Below are 23,255 nucleotides of genomic sequence, written 5' to 3'. Positions count from 1 at the left end.
TCATATCGCCCAAACGCATCCCATTTCTAGTGCCCGCCCCTCCACCACACACCCAGAGCCCCAAGCAAACAGTCAAGAATGAAACACATTCTCGGTGCCGAACGTACCTGTACCTCCTCGCTACGCACCGAGGTCTCTGTCACGGGTCTCCCTCCCGCTCACCTGCAAATTCATCCCTCGCGGGTAGAGGAACAGATTGCGTTTTGGAGTAGTTTGGCTCTCTGGGTTTCCGTAGGAGCCTTGGCCTCCACCTTCGGCCCCACCCCTAGCAACGCTCTGGCTTGTGTTAACAACTGCCTGGCTGGCAGGTGCCTTGCTCCGCTGGCTGGCGGCAGCAGCGCTATGTTGGCAGAGTTGTGGTGGCCAAAGCCACGGCCAGTCCCTTGGGGCCTCTTGCGACTCTAGCGGCTGTCAGACTGCCTTCCGTATTTCGTGGCGGGACCTCTTTGGGCCTCGCGACTTCAGGCACAGCGTAGGACCGAAGGACCCCCCACTTATCCCCTTAGCCCCTTGCTTCTAGCCATGTCCGCAGTGGAGGCCACGGTAACGGCCGAGGCCCAGGAACCCGGCAGCAGAAATAAGTCCATCACTCCTCGCCAAGTTTCGGTGACTGAGGACGAGGAGAAGCAGGTATAGGCAGGTGCCTGTGCCTTGGGAGGCGGGGAATGGGGTGAGGTCCTGGGGCAGGGACGAGGCCCGGGGACAGCAGGAGTAGAAATGAAGACCCGAGTGGAGACTGAGGAAACCCGCGGGACGGAAGTTCCACACGTAGAGCAGATCCTCCGGGAGCTTCTCGGCTTGCGAGGGGGTTTGGCTGTCGTCAACCAACCTGCCTGGGGAGTCAAGCCGCGTTGTCCTCCTGGAGCGTCCCTCTAGCCTGAGTGGTAAAATCTTTGCTGCTCTTCGAAATGACCAAGAGGGGGAGGAATCCTTCTTAGTGACATTTAATTTGATAGATCATTTTGCACTGGGATTTTAAATGATGTTCTTGATATAAGTATAAAGCCTCCTATGCTTAAATTTTCTCCTACTAAAGCCTGAACTCAGAGCAAAGGAAAATGCTCCTGAAATTAAAAATTAAGCATCGTTTTTATAAGAAATTTAAAAGTGGTTGTTATGGGTGCATCAGAGAGAATTGGGAAAATTGATTTTGTTTTACAACGTGCTTGTATTTGGTTTTGAGTTTGCTTTTGTTATCAATACAAAATTAATTCTTTTAAGTTGTGCTGAGAAATTTCACCTTGGGATCCTCTCTTGGATCTACATTCCTGTTGGGGGTGTTGAGATATCCCAGGTCGTTTGTTTCATACCATGGTTCCATTGATTTCCCGCTCCCCCCAGAGAGCCGTGATAGTTCTTAAAACCATGAATTCTAAGGAGGAATCATGTCCTGCCTTATGCTAATAATACTATGGGGCCACTATGGGAATTCCTTTTGAGGCTTTACAAGTCTCAGGCTGCGTCAGGAATCCAACTTCTGCGTTTGCATCCTGGAGCCTTGGAGAGTATCTTGGGAGTGGCCAGTTTCCTGGGGACCTCTTCTGTGGGAATAGAGTTGAGCTCTCTGAGGATGATCAGACATTTACACAGTAACCTGCAGAGCAACAGTACTTTCACGTGAGGAGGGACAGATGTCAGGGGAATTGTCCTAATCGGTTTGTAGAAGTATTCCAATCTAAGTGGGGAGAAGAACTTTGAGCAAAGGTAGCTCTCCATTCCCAAGGCTGCATGGAAGCTCAGCACTACTCCTATATTCATATACACCAGGCAAAACTGAGAAGTAGGTGAATTTGGTAACTGATGACTCTCATTCCTCCTTTATTTGGTTTAAGAAAAATTGGGCAGGTTATATGAGGCAGGAAGGCATAGGTTAAAAAGAAAAAAAAAAGAAATACTTTTAATAGGCTATTGCCAAAATAGTCCATAATATAAGAAGTACTTATAAGAAGTCCATGATATAAGAAACAAGTATACCTGTGAGGTATATATGTGTATTTCTCTCTTGTCTTTTCCTTTTGTTTTGCTTTCTTTCATTATTACATCTCCTTCCAGAGTATAGGGTTCTCTTTCAGGAAAAAATCAATTTGTATCAATTTGTGTTTCTACCTCTACTTCTAGGTGTATTAACATATTTAAAGTACAAAGGAAAAGGGGAGTTTATACCCAAAGAAAGGCAATAGAATAGATATTTATTAGAGTTGGGAGAAATCTTAGTGATTATTTTCTTCTTGTTGGTTTGTTTTGTTTTGTTTGTGATTGCTTTTATAAATGAAGATTCTAAGGTCATAAGAAATTAACTGACAGTTACTCAATCTCTTTACTCACAGAGTGGGTTCTGGTGTTCCCAATAAGTAGTCAAAATGACCTTTCAGACCTCTGCCTCAGGCCAGTGGAAGAAAAGACCTTTGGAACTCTAAATGTTTTCAGTCCTTTCAAACTATTCTACCTTTGCAACCTTGTCCTATTCCTATGGTTTAGAGACAGTATATCTTACTGGCTAAAAGCAAGTGGAGTCTACTTCAATTTTTTAAGCTTACTCCATCAGTTACCAATTATGTGACCAAAGGATATCCTAAATCAGTGAAGGTAATAATGGAGATGATAGTAGTACTGATTTCCATAGTAAAGATTAAGTGAAATAATGCACATAGAGAACTTACACAGTGTCATATATTAAAATATGCAGTAGTCGACATCATTATTATTATTCTTTATCCAGGGAGCAAGAGCTTCTAAAATTATTTTTGCCTTAAAGCTAATGGATTCTTTGGAATTCTACACTGGTGGTTGGAGATTTCTTTATGTAGAAATGCCCCTTAGGCTACCTGTGTTTTTGATAGCTGTTTTCTATCATTTTCTTTACTATATGGAAGCATTTCAGTTACCCTAATCAGGTTTTGTAGTGAAGGCGTATCTATTGTTACTTAAGGGAGCAAGTAAAATAAGCAAGTTTTCTTGTACATGTTTTCTATGTATGCTTTACTTCTGCCTTAAGTAGTATTTATTTTCTGCATTTTTTCACATAAATAACTTTGTAGAAGGCAATAACTACTCTGAATACTATCAAAGCTACCACAAATGCTACTTGTAGTATATTAGATTTTTAAAACTTTATTAACCTTGAAATGTTTATAGATGAATTCTAGAAAATATGAATGTAGATTATGAGTTCAAAAATAATGGTAAATAGGGAAAAGAATAGTTTAGGAATTTGGGATTTTGAATTGTATTTGTGTATGTTTCTGTGTGTGGTTCTAGGGATTGAACCCAGGGCTCACACAAGTGCTCTACCACTGAGCTATGTCCCCAACCCTTTTTTTTCTCATTATTTTATTTTGAGACAGAGTCTTCCTAAGTTGCTCATGCTGGCCTTGAACTTGCCATCCTCCTGCCTCATCCTCTGAGTAGCTAGGATTACAAGTGTGCATTAAATTGCATTTTTTTCCTATGTTGTGATTTTCACAGAAAGTTACTCTACTTGAGCACTCTCTCTTCAAATTTTCTCTTCATAAAAATTTTAATAATGCCTACTGTAATGATTCTAAAGCCTTTTAGAAAACTTATTTATTATATTTTTCAGGTTTAAGATAACTAAATGGCACCAGAATTTGGATAGTAATTTTCTGGTTGTTTACTTGGGGCAAGTTGCTTGCCCTTTCTAAGTCTTATTTTCCTCATCCATGGAAGACTTTTAGGAATGCCTCCCTCATTAAAGTTTAAAGTATTTGTAAGGTATTTATCTCAGTGTGAAGCATGCAGGTTGTTAAGTACTCCATAAATGGTAGCTGATTATTATTGGTGACTTTAATTGTGACAGCCTTTTATAATAATAATAATTATTATTATTGTTATTATAGAACTTTTATAATAATAATAGTTATTATTAAATTCAGATGTTATTTACACGGTATCTCAATCTTTATGAGATTTGTTTCTATGGAAAACAAATAGAAAGATAGTTTTCAGACTGTTTATCTAGGATTAGTCCCAGTGCTTATGTGGCTTTCTACTGGAAGGGATGGGTAATGTAGATTAAAGCTAGAGTACTTCTCCTCTGGGAGGATGATAGGCAGTGAAATTTACCTCAATCATATACTAAAATCACAAAGTACAAATTGAGTACCTTCTGTTTACTATTTAGTATGGCTCCTCTCATTCTGAAAAATTGCAAAGCCCTGTAGAGCAGCACTTCTCATACTTTGGTGTGCATATAGAGCACTTCAGAATCTTATTAAAATACAAAATCTGAGCTGTAGGTCTGAGGTGGACCCTGAGTTCTGCCTGTTAAATAGGCTTACGGGTAATGCTTGTGCTGCTAGTTCACTTCCCATTTTAAGTAGCAATGCTGAGTCTATTATAGCTGTAGGATGGTGTGAACATTACTACAGAGTTTCACAGAGAATTCATAGAAGTTGGATGAGACAGTTTCAAGTACATTCAGAATATAAAACAATAAACTACAACAAAACAAAATTCTAATCCTCCCCACTAGATCAGATTATGTAGCAAAAAACAAGAGGCACCAAATGGGGCTTTCATTTATTTATTTATTTATTTTTTAAAAAGTTTTAATTTGTTTTAAATAGTTATACATGACAGTAGAATGAATTTATGCACTTTGATATATCATACATAGATGGATATGGTGTATGATATGATTATGGATTATAATTTCTCATTTTTCTTAGTGTAAATGTTGCAGAATCATATTGATCATGCAGTCATAAATATATATACAGTAATAATGTCTATTTATTCTACTATTTTTCCTATACCCACATCCCCTCCCCTCCCCTCCCATCACTTCCCTCTACCTAATCTATGGTAACACTATTCTTCCCTAGTGCCCCTGCCTTATTGTGAATTAGTATCTGCATATTAGAGAAAACATTCAGCCTTTGATTTTATGGGATTGGCTTATTTCACTTAGCATGATATTCTCCAAAGCTACATATGCTAATAATTTATATATGCCATAATTTTACTCTTCTTTAAAGCTGAACTAATATTCCATTGAGTATATACACCACATTTTCTTTATCCATTCATCTATTGAGGGACAACTAGGTTGGTTCCATAGTCTAGCTATTGTGAATTGAGCTACTATAAACATTGATGTGGCTATATCACTATAGTATGCTGATTTTAAGTCCTTTGGTTATAAACTAAGGAGTGGGATAGCTGGGTCATGTGGTGGTTCCATTTCCAATTTTCTCAGAAATCTCCATATTGTTTGCACCAGTTTGCAGTCCCAATAGCAATGTATAAGTGTATCTTTTCCCCCACATCCTCACCAACATTTATTGTTGCCTGTATTCTTGATGATTGCCATTCTGACAGGAGTGAAATGAAATCTTAGAGTAGTTTTGATTTGCATTTCTCTAATTGCTAGAGATGTTGTATACTTTTTCATATATTTGTTGATCAATTGTATTTCTTCTTCTGTGGAGTGTTTGTTCAGTTCCTTAGCACAATTATTGATTTGATTTTTTTATAGTGTTAAGTTTTTTTTTTTTTGAGTTCTTTATATGTGCTGCCTAAGCAAACACCCAAATAGGGCTTTAAAAGAACTACTTGTTCACTCCTGTAACCACAGTGCCTCAATCAATCCTGGATTGTTGTCACATCCTTCTAGTCAGCCTTGTGGTTCATATCTCTTCCTCTGCCCACTCTGTTTTCTTTAAATACCACTTCACTTTTTATCCTCTTTCCTCGTCTTCAGTCCCACCCTTTCTTCCTTTCAGGATTCCATTCCTTACCTCGTTAAATATAATTATCTTGACAAAATTACTTAACTTCTCTAGACCTGTTCCCTTCTCTATAAAACCAGCCTGTACTATGTGAGTGTACAGATGACTTCTGAGGAGTGTTTAGAAAAAACAGGCATAGATGGGCCCTACTATAAACTTAATCAGTCATAATCACCAGTGTGGAGCCTTGGACTCTTTTAAAGGGTTCCCTAAGTGATTTTTAGCCTCAGAATCACTGAACCAGATGATGTCTGAGGCCACTGTCAACCATCTGTGCTGCATGCTCTTCTTAAGGCCATCTCCATGAGAGCAGAAATATGACTATTTTTTCTGAAGTATTTTCCAGTGTAACACCAAGCACAATATCTAGTACACAGGAGGTGATGCTAAATACTTACTAAATGAATGCCCTTCTTTCTTTTCTGAATTTCCCTAAATCTTGTCCTACCTTTAAATCCTGCCTCTCTAACATGAAGGACTCCTCCAATAGAAAGTGTCTCCCATTTATTTCCATCCTCATAGAACTCACAATGAGTATAGTTGTAGGTCAAAATCATACAACTTCTTACCTAATTATTTCTTGTCTTATGTTGGTCATTGCTTCATTTGTATAAGTTTTGTTTCTCCTACTATGTGTTCCTGCAAAGTAAGAAATTTATATTAGAAGTTTTATATACTTCCTAGGACTCCTTTACTCTGAGCTTGGAATAGAAATTGAAGTTATAGGTCAACAAAGCCTTCTGTAACCACCTAACCTCCCGGCTTCTCCTCAAAGCATTCAAGCATGTACCAGCCTATAGGCCTCTACATTTACTATGCCCACTGTGTGGAAGTTCTACCTCTGGTATCCACAGCTTTCTCTCTTATCTCCTTCAAGCCTTTATTGAAATGTTACCCTCTCTGTGAGTCCTTTGCTGACTACTGGATGTAAAATTATATTTTTCAAGAATTCTAGTACTCCCTATCCCTTTTATTTTCTCCAGATCAGTATCATCTTGTCCCTTTCTATACAACTTATTGATTTTGTCCCCACCAGAGTGTATCAGTTTTTTATGAAAGCAGTGGGTTTTGCATTATTTACTACCATTATCACCACCTAGAACATTCCCTAACACAGTATAGGCATTCAGGAAATATTTGTGGAGTTGGGTATGCCTGCAATCACAGCAAAAGGGAAAGCTGAAGTTTTGAGATGAAACTTGATTCCCTGCTTCTGCTGGCAGATGAGACTGGACTTTCTCTGCTTCTGCTGGCCGGTGGTGTCTCCATAAGGTTACAGGCCTCTGTAGCCATGAAGTGTTGCAGCTCTTAATGGTGGGCTATACCCTCCAGTATTGCAACAGACCCCAAGAGCTCACCATCACTTTCTTCTTCTTTCTTGAGTCATGAATTCAGAGAATAAAATCCACAGACCAGGATGAGTGAGTATAGGAATAGGATTTATTGAAGAATAGAAACAGGAACAGAACTCTTGCAGTCCAAGAGAGGACTCGATAGCATGTTTTCTCCTACTGAGTGTGTTTGTCTAGGCATTTATATCACACTTGGGTCACTGCTATTGGTCCAACTTATGCTAATTAGGGTTTGTAAAACTAATAACACTAATGATCCAAACTTATGCTAATTAGATAATTAGGGTTTAGAAAAGTAATAACATATTGATTAGTCCTAATTCCCATTCAGGTTTGCCTTACTTCCATTTTCTTGACACATCTAGAAGCAGGAAATTGAAGTCATTGAATTGTACACACTCACTGAGTTGTATGGAGCTGTAGTACCACATAGAGTGCATTTCTACAGTAGGCATCCCCACTATGTGCAGGCCAGGTTGCTGCCAGGTGACAGGTCACTTGCCACAGCTCATATTGGCACTGGCCTGGCCTCCACCACCATGGCAGTCCCCACACAGCAGCCCATGCTTGCTGCCTGTGCTTCAGCCCATCCACACTGCCATTCTGCTGCTTCTCCATTCTGAAAAGCAGAGGGACCAGTGGGCTGGCTGCATGACTTCATGGCTGGGGAGTCACGTTACTGAGACAGGAAGATCTCAAATTCAAGGCCAGCCTAGGCAACACAGTCTCTCTCTCTCTCTCTCTCTCTCTCTCTCTCTCTCTCTATCTCTCTATCTCTCTATCTCTATCTCTATCTTTATCTCTTTTGAGTACTAGGGATTGAACTCAAGGGCACTCACAAGCATTGAGCCACATCCCTAGCCCTATTTTGTATTTTATTTAGAGACAGGGTCTCAATAAGTAGCTTAGTGCCTCACTTTTGCTGAAGCTAGTTTTGAACTCATTATCCTCCTGCCTCAGCCTCCCAAGTTGTTGGGATTACAGGCGTGTGCTACCACACCCATTTGGAGACCCCATCTCTTAAAAAAAATAAATGAGCCAGGTATACTAGCACACACCTGTAATCCCAGTGGCTTAGGAGGCTGAGGCAGGAGGATAATGAGTTCAAAGCCAGCCTCAGCAACTGCAAGGCGCTAAGCAACTCAGTGAGACCCTGTCTCTAAATAAAATACAAAATAGGGCTGGGATATGGCTCAGTGGTCAAGTGCCCCTGAGTTCAATCCCTGGTACCAAAAACTAACTAATTAACTAAATAAATACGTGAAAAATAGTTGTGGAATAAATGCATGGTTATGATTGGTTCATCTAAATTACCCCAAATCTTAAATTATCACTTTAAATCCATGATTCAGAAACCTGTGCCCCAAATTTAATTCATCTCCAGCACCAACCCAAACCTCTTCTCCATTCCCTGTCTCAGTAAATGGTCAGACCATTTACATAATTCCTCAAGCTGGGGAGTCATCCTCACTTTTTTTCCTCTCTCTCTTCCACTGCATCTAATCACTTACTATGTTCTGCTGATCCTTTATAAAAGCACATTTTGTGTTATTCACGCCATATTATTTGCAACTAGAACATTGCCTGATGCCACTCAATACAGGTGGCACACACCTATAATCCCAGCTCCTTGGTGTTTTAACTTCATTCACTATTGCCTATACCAGTTGCCAAAACTTTATCAAAGCCTGAAGTTACAGACTGGTCTCCTACCTCCAGTCTAATACTCTCCAGTTCAGTCTCCACACAATAGACAAGATCATCTTCCTATTATCATATTCTGTTTGTTAAATCTTGTGGACATAAATGAGGACTACCTTAAAGAGATTAGAGACTATTTGTTCAAGACTTGCTATGGAGAGGGAGTTATTCACCATCACTTGCTTTGGGCCTAGACTCCAGGAAGGAAAACTTTATAGTGTGGGTATGGGGTGGGAGATGATAGAGTTTCTGTTATTCTGAGATTGCAGGTTATTTCCCTGGGGAAACCAGAGCTGGGTTGGTTAGAAGCTGTACATCCTATTTGATTGATTTTGGAAGCGTAATTATTACATGTTTTATATTGACTTTTTTCTTTTTTTAATATTGCCTTTTTTTCTATAAGCATTTTTTTCTGTATTTGACTTATGTTTGGCTTTCTCAAGTTGTTCCTGAGTTGGAAGCAGGGGTGCAAAAAATGGGGAAACTGCAGTCATTGACAGAACCTTGATTTTCTGAGTCAATTGCTGTAGATGGTGTGGGCTAGTTTCCCAGGCTGCTTGCTACAGAGGTTGTGGTTCGTGGTTTGTTTTTTTGTTTTTTTCATATGTAGTTTGGCCATTGTTCATTTATGTATTCACTCTCTAACCATTCAATGGTTTCTTAAGATCTTTAGTACAATATATAAGGCCTTTTGTAAAATTCAGTTGCAAACAAATAGCTACCTGAGTCACAGCAATGTGTTCCTGATACCTAGCACAGTTCCTGAAACATAGAACTTTGTAATAAATATGTGTGGAAGCATGAAAAGGCTAAGAAAGGTACTTTAAAAATATGTCACACGAGTAGCACTGAGTATCGTGAAATGACAATGTAAGATAAATCCAAAAGGAATCTATTCTCTATTTCCTATAAAAAATTATACTTACTCCTTAGGGGAAATTTTTTAACATAATACAGGTATTAAAAAGAAAATCCTGGATTGACTTTTAATTTCATTATATTTGTCTAATCCTCAAAAGCAAATATTACAGTGAATCATAAAATAAAACCCCACTCTATCTATAATCTGAGTACATAGAAGGAAAAGAGAAATGACATCCATCATAGTGGCAGATGGCACTGTTAAATCTCCAAATCTTAAAAGGCAAAATTCTATTTACCAAATTTTTGTAACAACAAATTTGGATTTTTTAATTGTAACTATAATACCAAGTACAGATAAGTACTCAGTAAATTTTTTATTGTAAAGGATTAAGACATTTTAGTAAAAAAAAAACCTATTTTACAGATTTAAAGTTATGTACAATTGAAAAATTTTTTGAAAGAAATATCTTGAGATGAGGATATATGAGTTTATATCTGTGAATGACAAGGAAATTCTAAACTTAAGATGCAATGTAATATTGCATATGTAGAAATACAAAAAACATGTTTAGATTTAAAGTAAAAAATGTAGTAGTGTTAACACTAAGTAAAATTATGTGTTTATACATATAAACAAAAGCAGAAAAATATAAAAAAATAAAAATAGATATATTTATATAATAGGAGTGTGTCCCCTTTATCATGATTACATCATCTTTTTAAACATTTTAAAGCAGAGAAGTATGAAAATAAGAAGTGGGGAAAAGGATGAGAAAGGAAACTGGAATAATTTAACTTTTGTAATGGGAATACGCAACATTAGCATAACATTTGGATTAAAACAATGGAATATTACTCAGCCTTAAAGAAGACTGAAATTATGACATTTACAGGTAAATGGATAAAGTTGGAAATACCATGTTAAGCCAAGTAAGTAAATCCTAAAAAACCAAAGGCCAAATGTTTTCTCTAATAAGTGGATGCTAATCCATAGTGGTTGGGGTAGGGGACAAGGGAAGAATGGAGGAACTTTGAATTAGGCAGGGGGCTGGGGAGTGGGAGATGTTGGAATGAGACAGCATTATACCCTGTGTATGGGTATGATTGCACAAATGGGGTGACTATATCATATACAACCAGAGAAATGAAAAGTTGTACTTCATTTGTATAAAAAATAAAATAAAATTTAAAAAAGTAATATACTTATCACATAAAATTGTATATAGTTAAAAAAAGAAAAGAAAATGCCACTCAACAAAACATTAATCTTCCAGATAAACATTGCAAAACTGTATTTAAAATTTGTATCATCATATCAACATCATCATGATGTTTGATCTCTATTCACTGTTGCCTATACCAGTTGCCAAAACTTTTATCAAAGCCTGAAGTTTCAGATTGGTTTCCTACCTCTAGTCTAGTATTCTCCAGTTCAGTCTCCACACAGTAGGCAAGACCATCTTCCTATTATTATATTCTGTTGGTTAAATCTTGTGGACATAAATGAAGACTACCCTAAAGAGAATAGAAACTATTTGTTCAGTGCTTAAACTCTGGATGATAACACTTCCTGATTTCTTCTTCACTTACCTGCAAACAACTTTATTATAAAATAACTTCTTGGTTAAGTTTAAAAGCTTTTTTTTTTTTTTTGATACTAGAGATTGAACCACCAAGCTACATCCCCAGTCAGTCCTTTTTAATTTTTTATTTTGAGATAGGGTCTTGCTAGGTGGCCCAGGCTGGTCTTGAATTGGGTTCCTCCTCCCTCATCCACTAGAGTCTCTGAGATTTCAAGCATTTACCAAAAGACCCTGCATATGAGCATGTATTAAACAACTAATACACTACTACATGCCAGATACAGTGTGCTGGGAATGCCAGAAACAAAAGTCTGTGCCCTCGACAGATTTCAAGGAAGGAAGTGGTGTGGGGTAAGCTTGTAAATCCTTTCAGAGTAGTGTAACGGAATTGTAATGGACATATACTTAGGGCTTATGGATGAACAGAGGAGGACAGACACTTTTCTAATCTTTTTTTTAATGCCTTGGGGAGGTGACAAATGGGCCTCATTTTGAAGAACTTGTGGGAATTCATCAAGAAAAGAAATAGAATTGCAACAACATAAATGAAAAACAGAATGGGATAAGAGGCATCAGTGGGGAATCATTGAGTGACTTAGGTAGTTATTTCAAATTTGCATTTTATTCTGACCATGGAGAACAGTGTTGAAAGATGCAAGAGTGGGAGCAGGGAGAATAGCAGTAACCCTACTCAACTGGGTGAGAGATGCAACCGAATAAGTCATTGGAATGAGCTCAAGAAATCTAAAATGTAAAAAAAATCTGTAGAACTTTGAGGTTCTTGTTTTCTAACGTGGATGACCAGAAGAATGCTGGTACCAACTGAGAGGGGAATAGTGAGTTCAAGAAGGTCATCTACAGGTTGTTTAGAAGCTAGTTTTATCATATATCTACACAGGCAAACTTAGTGTAATGTTTATGCATGCACCATATGATTTTGTTTTCCATAACATATAAGGGCTATTATTCCAAATGCTCTCTTGGACCTTTTAGGGCTGATTAAATTTAAAATCTTTAAGGTTATAAGGCAATACTATAATTCAGAAGAGATCTTTGGTGGTGGTTTTAACTCCAAAATTTATTCTTTTTTCCTGTAAGTTCTCATCTGTTTTTCATTCTCCTCTTGCTGTCTTATTGTCATAGATATTTTTAAGTTACTAAGGGAAAATATCATATAAAAATAGTGTGCTTGATGAGATTAAAAAAATTTTATATCGGGCTGGGGATGTGGCTCAAGCGGTAGCGCGCTCGCCTGGCATGCGTGCGGCCGGGGTTCGATCCTCAGCACGACATACCAACAAAGATGTTGTGTCCGCCGAGAACTAAAAAATAAATATTAAAAATTAAAAAAAAATTTTATAGTTGTAGATGGACAGAATTCTTTATTTTATTTGCTTATTTTTATGTGGTGCTGAGGTTTGAACCCAATGCCTCACGCATGCTAGGCAAGTGCTCTGCCACTGAGCTATAGCCCCAGCTCTTGATGTGATTTCTTAATTCCCATGATGTAGAATACTAAGAGTTGTATTTTTTTAGGGTGCTTTCAAGCCTATGGACCTTAATCGTGTTATGAAACTCTTGGAAGATAATGATAAAGTAAGTATGTTTTGATAAAGAATTATTCTACTACAACACTTACAAATTTATTTCCCTGACAGGTAACTCATATTCCCACAAATGTCTCATTTATCACCTTTTGTTGAAATTTCAAACCATATATATTCTAAAATTCAAGGACTATTGTTTAGCATGAATATATTTAACCAGATAGGGAAGCTAGAGAACAGATTTGCTTTGGGGGGATGAACAAACCCATGGTCACTAATAACCGAAGGATTCATAAGAGTAGAGACAGTGTTATCTAGCCTCTGTAAATTGCTTGTTACCAAACAGGATTGGAGGAGGAGGTAGTAAAAAAAAAAAAATGGGGAGTAGTGGTGGTGAGGTGTTCCTAATGTACCAGTAAAAATTTTCTGTTTTGAAATTACAGCTTCTATACACACTCGTACATGAACATAGATAATTTATTTTGAGAAAAATCTTACCTAAAATGCAATGAAGTAAAATTATTTCAGACCAAAGACTCAAGGCTGAGAGTTTAGTAATTGAGAAAAAGGATAGCAAATGTGTATGCACACATACTCATTACCACACCTCCTGATGTTATCCAAGAATTTTGACTGAATGCCTAAAAGCCAGCATGCACTGTAAAACTTTATGTAGCCTTTCCCAAGGAAGATTATACATTCTTAATAAGTAGGGTTGACCATGGCATAGCCATCAAAACAAATCAATGTCTTATGAATAGTAAGCACAAAAATTTAGTAATTGTTTTAATATTTTTGGTCTATGTTTTACATACAGGCAAAATAAAAGTAAGAATTTGTTGTTGTTGTTGTTGCCTGTGATTTTTGTAAAAAGTTCTTTTAAAAATGTGAATGTAGGTGTTGGGGTTGTGGCTCAGTGGTAGAGAACTTGCCTTGCATGCATAAGGCACTGAGTTCCATCCATAGCATCACATAAAAATAAATAAATAAAATAAAAATATTTTTAAAAATTGTGAATGTATCCACATTTCCTTAAAAGAGAAAAATCCAACTACAGATAGCTCCTATTAGCTGTTAAATAAAGCTGGCCCCAAAACATATAGGTAATGCCACAGCTTTCACAATCAGTTTAAGAAGATTAAAAGGGAAGAAGGCATTTATCTTGAAGACACATCACTATATAGAGATTGCTTTTGTTTTAGTTTTTAGTATATGAAAGATGTTTGGTTTGCACATTACGCTGGGCAGTTTTTATAGGTTAAGAATACAATTTCTGGGTTCAGATTGCCAAATTTAATTTCTAATACTACCACTTTTAAGCTTTGTTTTTGGATAAATAAATTACTTCAGTTTGTGTTTCTTACTCTGAAAAGAAGGATAATAATATCCTGGTAATAGAGATATTTTAAAGATTAATGAGAGACATGTAAATAGTGCCTGTATGATACATGACAAAGAAAAATGTTCAACATATTTCAACTATTATTATTTCTGGAAAAAACTATAACTCTGACATTAACTTAATTTTAGTTCCATTTCCTAATCAAATTTAAATGGAATTTTATTTTTACCCTTACTGTTTCAGAAAACATTTTATAATGCTTATATTAATTTAAGAATTCCTTGATCATTTTAAAGTGTCTTTTTTCTTTTTGAAGAAATTTTTAAAACTTTCAACAGATTTAATAGTTCAAAAGAATTAAATGGAACATTTGTTTTAGGATGATTTAGAAGAAAAACAACTTAAATCTGTCAAGAAACTGGTGCAGTATTATCAGAATGGACTTGTATCCTTTATATATCTTCATGTGTTCATTTATTTTGAAACAGGAGAATTTCCATTAGAAAGTGTATTAATTTCCTATTTGTTGCTGCAGCAAATTATTATTGATGACTTAAAACTTGGTGACTTAAAACTACCTTAATTTATTATCTTATAGAGGTCAGAAGTCCAGAATTAATTTCATTTGCCTAAAGTCAAGATGTTTGCAAGGGCTGGGTCCTTCTCAAGGTTCTAGGGGGGAAGTCATTTTCTTGCCTTTTCCACCTTCTAGATGCTTCATGAATTTCTTGGTTCAGGACCTCCCTCCTCCCAGTGATATCACTCTTACCGCTGCAGTAGTCATCATATCTCATCCTCATCTCTCTGACCTCCTGCCTCCCTTTTTCCATTAAACTATCCCTGAGCCTACTTGGATAATCTAGTATAATTTCCTCACTTCAAGATTTTTAACTCAATCACATTTGGAAAATCTCTTTGCTATCTAAGGTAACATACTCACAGGTTCCTAAGATTAGGTCATGGACATCTTTGGGGAAATCATTATTCTGTCCATTGTACTATTTATTATCTATGGATAATATCAGTTTCTATAGATTCAGGAAGAAGTAGATGATAGGAGTGCCAAGTTCAAGTCTCTTTTCTACCAATTGACCTGAGCATTGTACCTTTGATAAGCTTCTTAACTTCTCTACCCTTTTAGAATGAGATAATTGTATGTCATGAAGTTGTGAAGATCAAATATTATAACATTCATGCAAGTGCTTGATAATCTGGCAAATATTATATGAATACATTGTCCTAAATGACTATACCACCCTGATCAGTGTGTCTCAAAACCCAAAATCTATCTGTGTATAAGAACCATTTTGTTGCTGAGTAGTTGTTATCTTTTAAAATCTATTGTAAAATACAGAAAATCTTCACAGGAATATTTGGTTGCTATGAAAGTTTTTGAATATCCACTGTCATTTTCTGTACTCATCTTTTAATGGACTTGGTAACATGATTTAAGAACAAGTGATACATAGACCCCTCTTTGAGTAGAATTGACCTAAACCATGTCTGATAATTGTGTAACATGATCTAAAGAAGATATCAGTCTAATATTAACGTGTCCCAGGTGAAAACAACTTAAGTCTCCCAGTGAAAGAAATGTGTTGTGTAATTTTATGTAGGTCTTTTCTTTATTTTAAATGAGTTGGTTTTATATGGATCTATTGAATCAGTCTAGAGACTTGTGGATATTAAGCATTTCTTCTGGGAGCCAAGAAAGTCTGCTAGCAAGTGATTCCTTTCCTTTTAACCTGACACCTCAACACTTCCATCAGATTTTCATGGTTTTGTTGTTGTAGTTGTTGTTGTTTTGTTCTTTTGTTTGTTTCTTGTGTCCCCCCCCTCCGCCCTTTCATGTTAGACATTTGGTGGCAAATGGTTCTATTTCTGAATGCCTTTAAAAGTAATAGGCTGGCTTTAGAAGTTGCAAAACTTCCCAAAGATAGGGAAATGCATACTTCTAGTATACTCAGTAACCCCATCTCTTTCTTAGAGGTACCTAGAAAAAACCTAGAAATAATAGAACTCAACCAAGAACTGTAAGTCATAACTTCTTTGATCTCTTAGGGGTAAAAAAAAATAAATGAAACATGTTTTACACCAATAGGGGTTTTTAAACAGGAAAAATAAAAGGTGTTTTTGCCTAAAGATCTATAGAGGCTATGTTTTACTTTCATATTAGTTTTAAATGAACTAAAATCCCAACCATTTTAAACCCTGAATGCAAGAAATGTTAATAAATTCATACACTAAAGTAAATTTTGGATTGCTTGTTCCAGAGCAGTATGTTTATGTGCATGTTGTTGGGAAATGGAGGATATACATGAACCTGATCATTAATTTTTCAATTTATTTTCATTCATTGCCAGTAGTAAGTTATTGATCAACTGGATGTATGGTTAGTAGTTGATAATCTTAATTCTAAAATTGTGATGAGAAGAAAATAATTTTGAATAAAAAGTTAGTGAGGGGGCTGGGATTGTGGCTCAGGGTAGCACACTCGTCTGGCATGTGTGAGGCACTGGGTTTGATCCTCAGCACCACATAAAAATAAATAAAATAAAATAAAGGTATTGTTTCCATCTACAACTAAAAAAAATTTTTTTAAAGTTAGTGAGATGAAAACTATAGTACTGCTAAAAATATAGTTCTGAATTTTCCTCTTCAGACTTCAAAATAATAAAAATTAAGTGTCTGCCGTATTTAATAAAATAGATGGAATTGTATAGATTTTCTTGACAAAATACTATAAAGAACATGATGATAAAGATATTGATATTAATTTTATTTCTTAACTAAAAATCTTAAAGCCCTTAAGGGATTTAGCACAGATATTTAAAATTCTGAATTTGTGTGCAGGAAAAATTGAAAACCAACCCCAATTTATAGAACCTGCATGTGACATATTAAAATTATGTGGGTAAGTTGTTTTTCTTTATTTTATATTATTATGTAGTATTTTATTGTGTGTTCTAATTTGCATTATAAAGACATGAGGAAATATAGTGTAGCAGAATGAAACAGAAATCAGAAAACTTTAGTTGATCACCTGATTCTAGTAGTTGATATTTCAAATGCAGTCAATTTAATTGTAGTCTGAGATTTTTAGCTATAAGAGATTAAACTCTGTACAAAATATCTTTGTAATTAGTTGCTCTCATATGAATGATAAATGTTAGATGAAACAAGAAATTGTAGCATATTTAGAGGATCCTTGAGTAATATGTATGGATAATACTTTGTTTCAATCTAGTTCCTCCCCCTTTAGAAATTTTGCTCTCAAAGATATATTAGGTTCCATGTCATGTTTCTATTTTCCAATTTTGAATGAAGAATAATATATCACCAGTTATGTTTGGTACATATTTTTAAATATATACTAGTGGTAAGAATTATAAAGTTAATAAGTCTTATCCTTTCTACTATTCTGGAATCTATACATATATAATGCTTCTTTGCTGCCACACAGTGGCCAATCTAGATATATATTACATTATCCATTTTTAGTTGTTCAATATAATATAGTATAGGAAATTTCTTAAAGTGAGAATAAACCAAAAGTTTTGTGTTGTAAACTTCTCCACCAACTTAATTTTTAAAATAACATTGTTTCTTTTAGTATAAAAATAATACTATTAGTTGGATTATATATACATAGTACTTTCTAACTCTCACTCTTAATTTCGCAGCAATATTTAAAATATTGTAACTACTCACATTTAATTGTTTTGATGCCTGGATAAATTAATAAAAATAATTTATTTAATGCCTGCAGCAGGACTTACTTTCTAATAGAGACCATGAAAATTATTTTTATTTTTAATTTTTTTTTCTTTTTATGTTATACATGACAGTAGAATGTATTTTGACATATCACATATACATGGGGTCTAAATTCCCATTTTTGTGGTTGTACATGATGTGAAGTTTCACTGGTCGTGTATTCATATACGAACATAGGAAAGTTATGTCCAATTTATTCCTGTCTTTCCCATTCCCAAACTCCCCCGCCTCACTCCACCCTGTCCAATTTGGTGGGAACCCCCAGACACCTATTGTGAGTCAGCATTCACATGTCAGAGAAAACATTTTCTTTTCTTTTTTTTTTTGTACCAGGAATTGAACTCAGGGGCACTCAATACTGAGCAACAACCCCAGCAGTATTTTGTATTTTATTTAGAGACAGGGTCTCACTGAGTGGCTTAGAGACTCGCCATTGCTGAGGCTGGCATTCAACTCTCAATCCTCCTGTCTTTGCCTCCCTAGCCACTGGCCTTTTGTTTTGGAGGATTGGCTTATTTCACTGAGGATGATAGTCTCCATTTCCATCCATTTACCAGCAAATGCCATAATTTCATTCTTCTTTATAGATGAGTAATATTCCACATTTTCTTTATCTGTTCAGCTACTGAAGGGCACCTAGGTTAGTTCCATACCTTAGCTATTGTGAATTAAAGTGCTATAAACATTGACGTGGCTATATCACTATAGTATGCTGATTTTAAGTCCTTTGGGTATCCAGAAGTGGGAAAACTGGGTCAAATGGTTGTTTCATTCCAAGTTTTCTGAAGAATCTCCATACTGCTTTCTATAGTGGTTGCACAAATTTGCAGTCCCATCAGCAAAGTATGAGCATACCTTTCCCCTCACATCCTCACCAACATTTATTGTTACTTGTATTCTTGATAATTTTGCTATTCTGACTGGAGTGAGGTGAAATTTCAGTGTAGTTTTAATTTGCATTTCTCTAATTGCTAGTGATGTTGAACATTTTTTCACGTATTTCTTCTTCTGTGAAGTATCTGTTCAGTTCCTTTGTCCATGTATTGATTGCATCATTTAGGTTTTTTTTGTGTGTGTGTGTGTGTTTTATTAAGTTTTTTGAGTGTTTTATATATCCTAGAAATTAATGCTCTCTCTAAGGTACAGGTAGCAAAGATTTTCTTCCATTCTCTATATTGTTTCTTCACATTATTGTTTCCTTTGCTGTGAAGAAACTTTTTTGTTTGATACCATCCCATTTATTGATTCTTGATTTTACTTCTTGCACTTTAGGAGTCTTGTTGAGGAATTTGGCTCTTAAGCTGACATGTATGTCTAGTATGTCCATGGTCTCTGGTCTAATGCTTGCCTAGATCCTTGATCTACTTTGAGCTGAGTTTTGTGCAGAGTGAAAGATAGGGGTCCAATTGCATTTTTAAAATTTATTTATTCTATTTTTTATACATGACAACAGAATGCATTTCAATTCTTAGTACACATATAGAGCACACTTTTTCATGTCTCTGGTTGTTCACAAAGTAGAATCAATCATTCATGTCTTTGTACATGTACCTAGGGTAATGATGTTCATATCATTCCACCTCTTTCCTACCCCCATGCTCTCTCCCTTCACCTCCCTCCCATTGCCCTATCTCCATTACTTTCCTTTCCCCCTGCCCCATCCCCATTATGGATCAGCATTCACAAATCAGAGAAAACATTCAACATTTGGTTTTGGGGGATTAATTTACTTCACTTAGCATTATATTCTCCAACTCCGTCCATTTACCTGCAAATGCCATGATTTTATTGTCTTTTAATGCTGAGTAATATTCCACTATGTTTATGTATATGTGCCACAGTTTCTTTGTCCATTCATCTACTGAAGGGCATCTAGGTTGATTCCACAATTTAGCTATTGTGAATTGTGCTACTATGAACACCAATGTGGCCGAGTCCCTGTAGTATACAGTTTTTAAGTCCTTTGGTATAAACGAAGGAGTAGGATAGATGGGTCAAATGGTGATTCCATTCCAAGGTTTCCTAGGATTCTTCATACTGCTTTCCAGATTGGCTGCACCAATTTGCATTCCCACCAGCAATGTATGAGTGTTCCTTCTTTCCCACATCCTTCCCAACACTTATTGTTGTTTGTATTCCTAATAGCTGCCATTCTGACTGGAATGAGATGAAATCTTAGACTAGTTTTGATGTGCATTTCTCTGATTGCTAGAGATGTTGAACATTTTTTTCATATATTTATTGATTGATATCATCTTCTGAGAAGTGTCTGTTCAGTTCCTTGGACTATTTGTTGATTGGGTTATTTGTTTTCTTGGTGTTAAGTTTTTTGAGTTATTTATATATTCTAGAGATTAGTGCTCTAGCTGGTGTGCATGTGGTAAAAATTTTCTCCCACTCTGTAGGATCTTTCTTTACCTCACTGATTGTTTCTTTTGCTGAGAAGAAGCTTTTCAGTTTGAATTCATCACATTTATTGATTCTTGATTTTATTTCTTATGCTATGGGAGTCTTATTAAGGAAGTTGGGGCCTAATCTAACATGATGAAGATTTGGGCCTACTTTTTCTTTTATTAGGCTCAGGGTCTCTGGTCTAATTCCTATGTCCTTGATCCAGTTTGAGTTGAGTTTTGTGCATGGTGAGAGATAGGAGTTTAATTTCATTTTGTTGCATATGGATTTCCAGTTTTCCCAGCACCATTTGTTGAAGAGGCTATCTTTTCTCTGATATATGTTTTTTGGTGCCTTTGTCTAGTATGAGATAACTGTATTTATGTGATTTTGTCTCTGTGCCCTCTATCCTGTATCATTGGTCTACCAGTCTATTTTGGTGCCAATACCATGCCATTTTTGTTACTGTTGCTCTGTATAGTTTAATGTCTGGTATAAAGATGCCACCTGCTTCACTATTCTTGCTAAGGATTGCTTTGGCTATTCTGGATCTCTTATTTTTCCAGATGAATTCCATAACTGCTTTTTCTATTTCTATGAGGAATGTCATTGGGATTTTGATTGGAATTGCATTAAATCTGTGTAGTGCTTTGGGGAAAATAGTCATTTTGAAAATATTAATTTTGCCTAACCAAGAACAAGTAAGATCTTTACATCTTCTAAGTTCTTCTTTAATTTCTTTCTTTAGTGTTCTGTAATGTTCATTGTAATGGTCTGTCACATCTTTCATTAAGTTGATTCCCAAGTATTTCAATTTTTTTGTGGCTATTGTAAATGGGGTAGTTTTCCTCATTTCCCTTTCAGAGGGTTTGTCACTGATGTATACATAAATGCCTTTGATTTGTGGGTGTTGATTTTATATTCTCCTACTTTGCTGAATTCATTTATTAGTTCTAGAAGTTTTCTGGTGGAATTTTGTAGATCCTCTAGATATAGAATCATGTTGTTGGCAAATATTGACAGTTTGAGTTCTTCTTTTCCTATCTGCATCCCTTTAATTTCTTTCGTCTAATTCCTCTGCCTAGAATTTCAAGAACTATGTTAAATAGAAGTGGTGAAAGAGGGTTTCCTTGTCTTATTCCAGTTTTTAGAGGGAATGCTTTCAATTTTTCTCCATTTAGAATGATGTTGGCCTGAGGCTTATCATAGTTAGCCTTTATGATGTTGAGATATGTTCCTGTTATCCCTAGTTTTTTTCCTAGTGTTTTGAACATAAAGGGGTGTTGCTTTTTCTGCATCTATTGAGAAGATCATATGGTTCTTATCTTTAAGTCTATTGATGGGATGAATTACATTTATTTATTTCCATATGTTGAACCAACCTTGCATCCCTGGGATGAATCCCACTTGATCATGGTTCACGATCTTTTTATTATGTTTTTTTATTTGATTTGCCAGAATGTTTTTCAGAATTTTTGCATCTATGTTCATTAAAGATATTAGTCTGAGGTTTTCTTTATTTGATGTGTCTTTGCCTGGTTTTGGAATCAAAGTGATGTTGGCCTTGTAGAATAAGTTTGGAAGTGCTGCTTCTTTTTCTATTTCCTGAAATAAATTGAGAGTATTGGTATTAGTTCTTCTTTAAAGGTCTTATAGAACTCAGCTGTGTATCCATCTGGTCCTGGCTTGTCTTAGTTGGTAGACTTTTGATGGTGTCTTCTAGTTTGTCACTTGAAGTTGATCTATTTAAATTGTGTATATCATCCTGATTCAATTTGGGAAAATTATATGACTCTAGAAATTTGTCAATGCCTTTGATATTTTCTATTTTATTGGAGTACAGGTTTTCAAAATAATTTTTAATTATCTTCTTTATTTCTATAGTGTCTGTTGTGATATTACCTTTTTCATCATGTATGCTGGTAATTTGAGTTTTCTCTCTCTTTTATTAGCATAGTTAAGGGTGTATCAATTTTACTTATTTTTCAAAGAACCAACTTTTTATTTTTTCAATTTTGTTTTGTTTCAATTTCACCGATTTCAGCTCTAATTTTAATTATTTGCTGCCTTCTACTGCTTTGGATGTTGATTTGTTCTTCTTTTTCTAGAATCTTGAGATGTAATGTTAAGTCATTTATTTGTTGACTTTTTCTTCTTTTAAGGAACACACTCCATGCAATGAACTTTCCCTCTTAGTAGTTCCTTATGTGTGTCCCAGAGATTTTGATATGTTGTATCAGTGTTCTCATTTACCTCTAAGAGTTTTTTTTTTAAATATTTTATTTTTTAGTTATCGGCGGACACAACATCTTTGTTTGTATGTGGTGCTGAGGATCGAACCTGGGCCGCAGGCATACCAGGCGAGCACGCTACCGCTGAGCCACATCCCCAGCCCCTCTAAGAGTTTTTTAATCTCCTCTTTGATGTCTTTTGCAACCTATTGTTCATTCAGTAGCATATTATGTAATCTCCAAGTGTTGAAGTAGCTTTTATTTTTTATTTTATCATTGATTTCTAATTTTATTCCATTATGATCTGATAGAATGTAGGGCAGTATCTCTACTTTTTGTATTTGCTAAGAGTTGCTTTGTGGCATAATATATAGTTTGTTTTAGAGAAGGATCCATGTGCTGCTGAGAAGATAGTGTATTCACTGTTGATGGATGAAATAATTTATATATGTCTGTTAAGTCTAAGTTATAGATTGTATTATTGATTTCTATAGTTTCTTTGTTTAGCTTTTGTTTGGAAGATCTATCCGGTGGTGAAAGAGGTATGTTAAAGACACCCAAGATTATTGTGTTGTGGTCTATTTGACTCTTGAACTTGAGAAGAGTTTGTTTAATGTACATAGATGCTCCATTGTTTGGGGCATATATATTTATAATTGTTATGTCTTGTTGATGTATGGTTCCCTTAAGCAGTATGAAATGTTCTTCTTTATCCCT

At 35.7% G+C, this 23,255-nt stretch overlaps 1 protein-coding gene across 1 annotated transcript in view; it reads left to right on the top strand.

Annotated features, from left to right (window-relative positions):
• The first annotated feature begins 325 nt into the window (after positions 1-325).
• The window catches only part of CFAP69 (cilia and flagella associated protein 69), a 69,559-nt gene continuing 46,629 nt past the window's right edge, over positions 326-23,255 (top strand). The window contains exons 1-4 of the mRNA XM_081288163.1: positions 326-630; positions 12,787-12,846; positions 14,519-14,584; positions 16,944-17,053. Of these exons, the coding sequence (XP_081144289.1) occupies positions 523-630; positions 12,787-12,846; positions 14,519-14,584; positions 16,944-17,053 (344 nt within the window). The 5' untranslated portion in view covers positions 326-522. The remainder of the gene's footprint in view (positions 631-12,786; positions 12,847-14,518; positions 14,585-16,943; positions 17,054-23,255) is intronic.

The sequence above is a fragment of the Spermophilus citellus genome (assembly GCF_964194105.1).
Source record: "Spermophilus citellus genome assembly, chromosome: 3".
Taxonomy (NCBI): domain Eukaryota; kingdom Metazoa; phylum Chordata; class Mammalia; order Rodentia; family Sciuridae; genus Spermophilus; species Spermophilus citellus.
The sequence above is the reverse complement of the archived record's forward strand: the minus strand, read 5'-3'. Positions and strand labels throughout refer to the sequence as shown.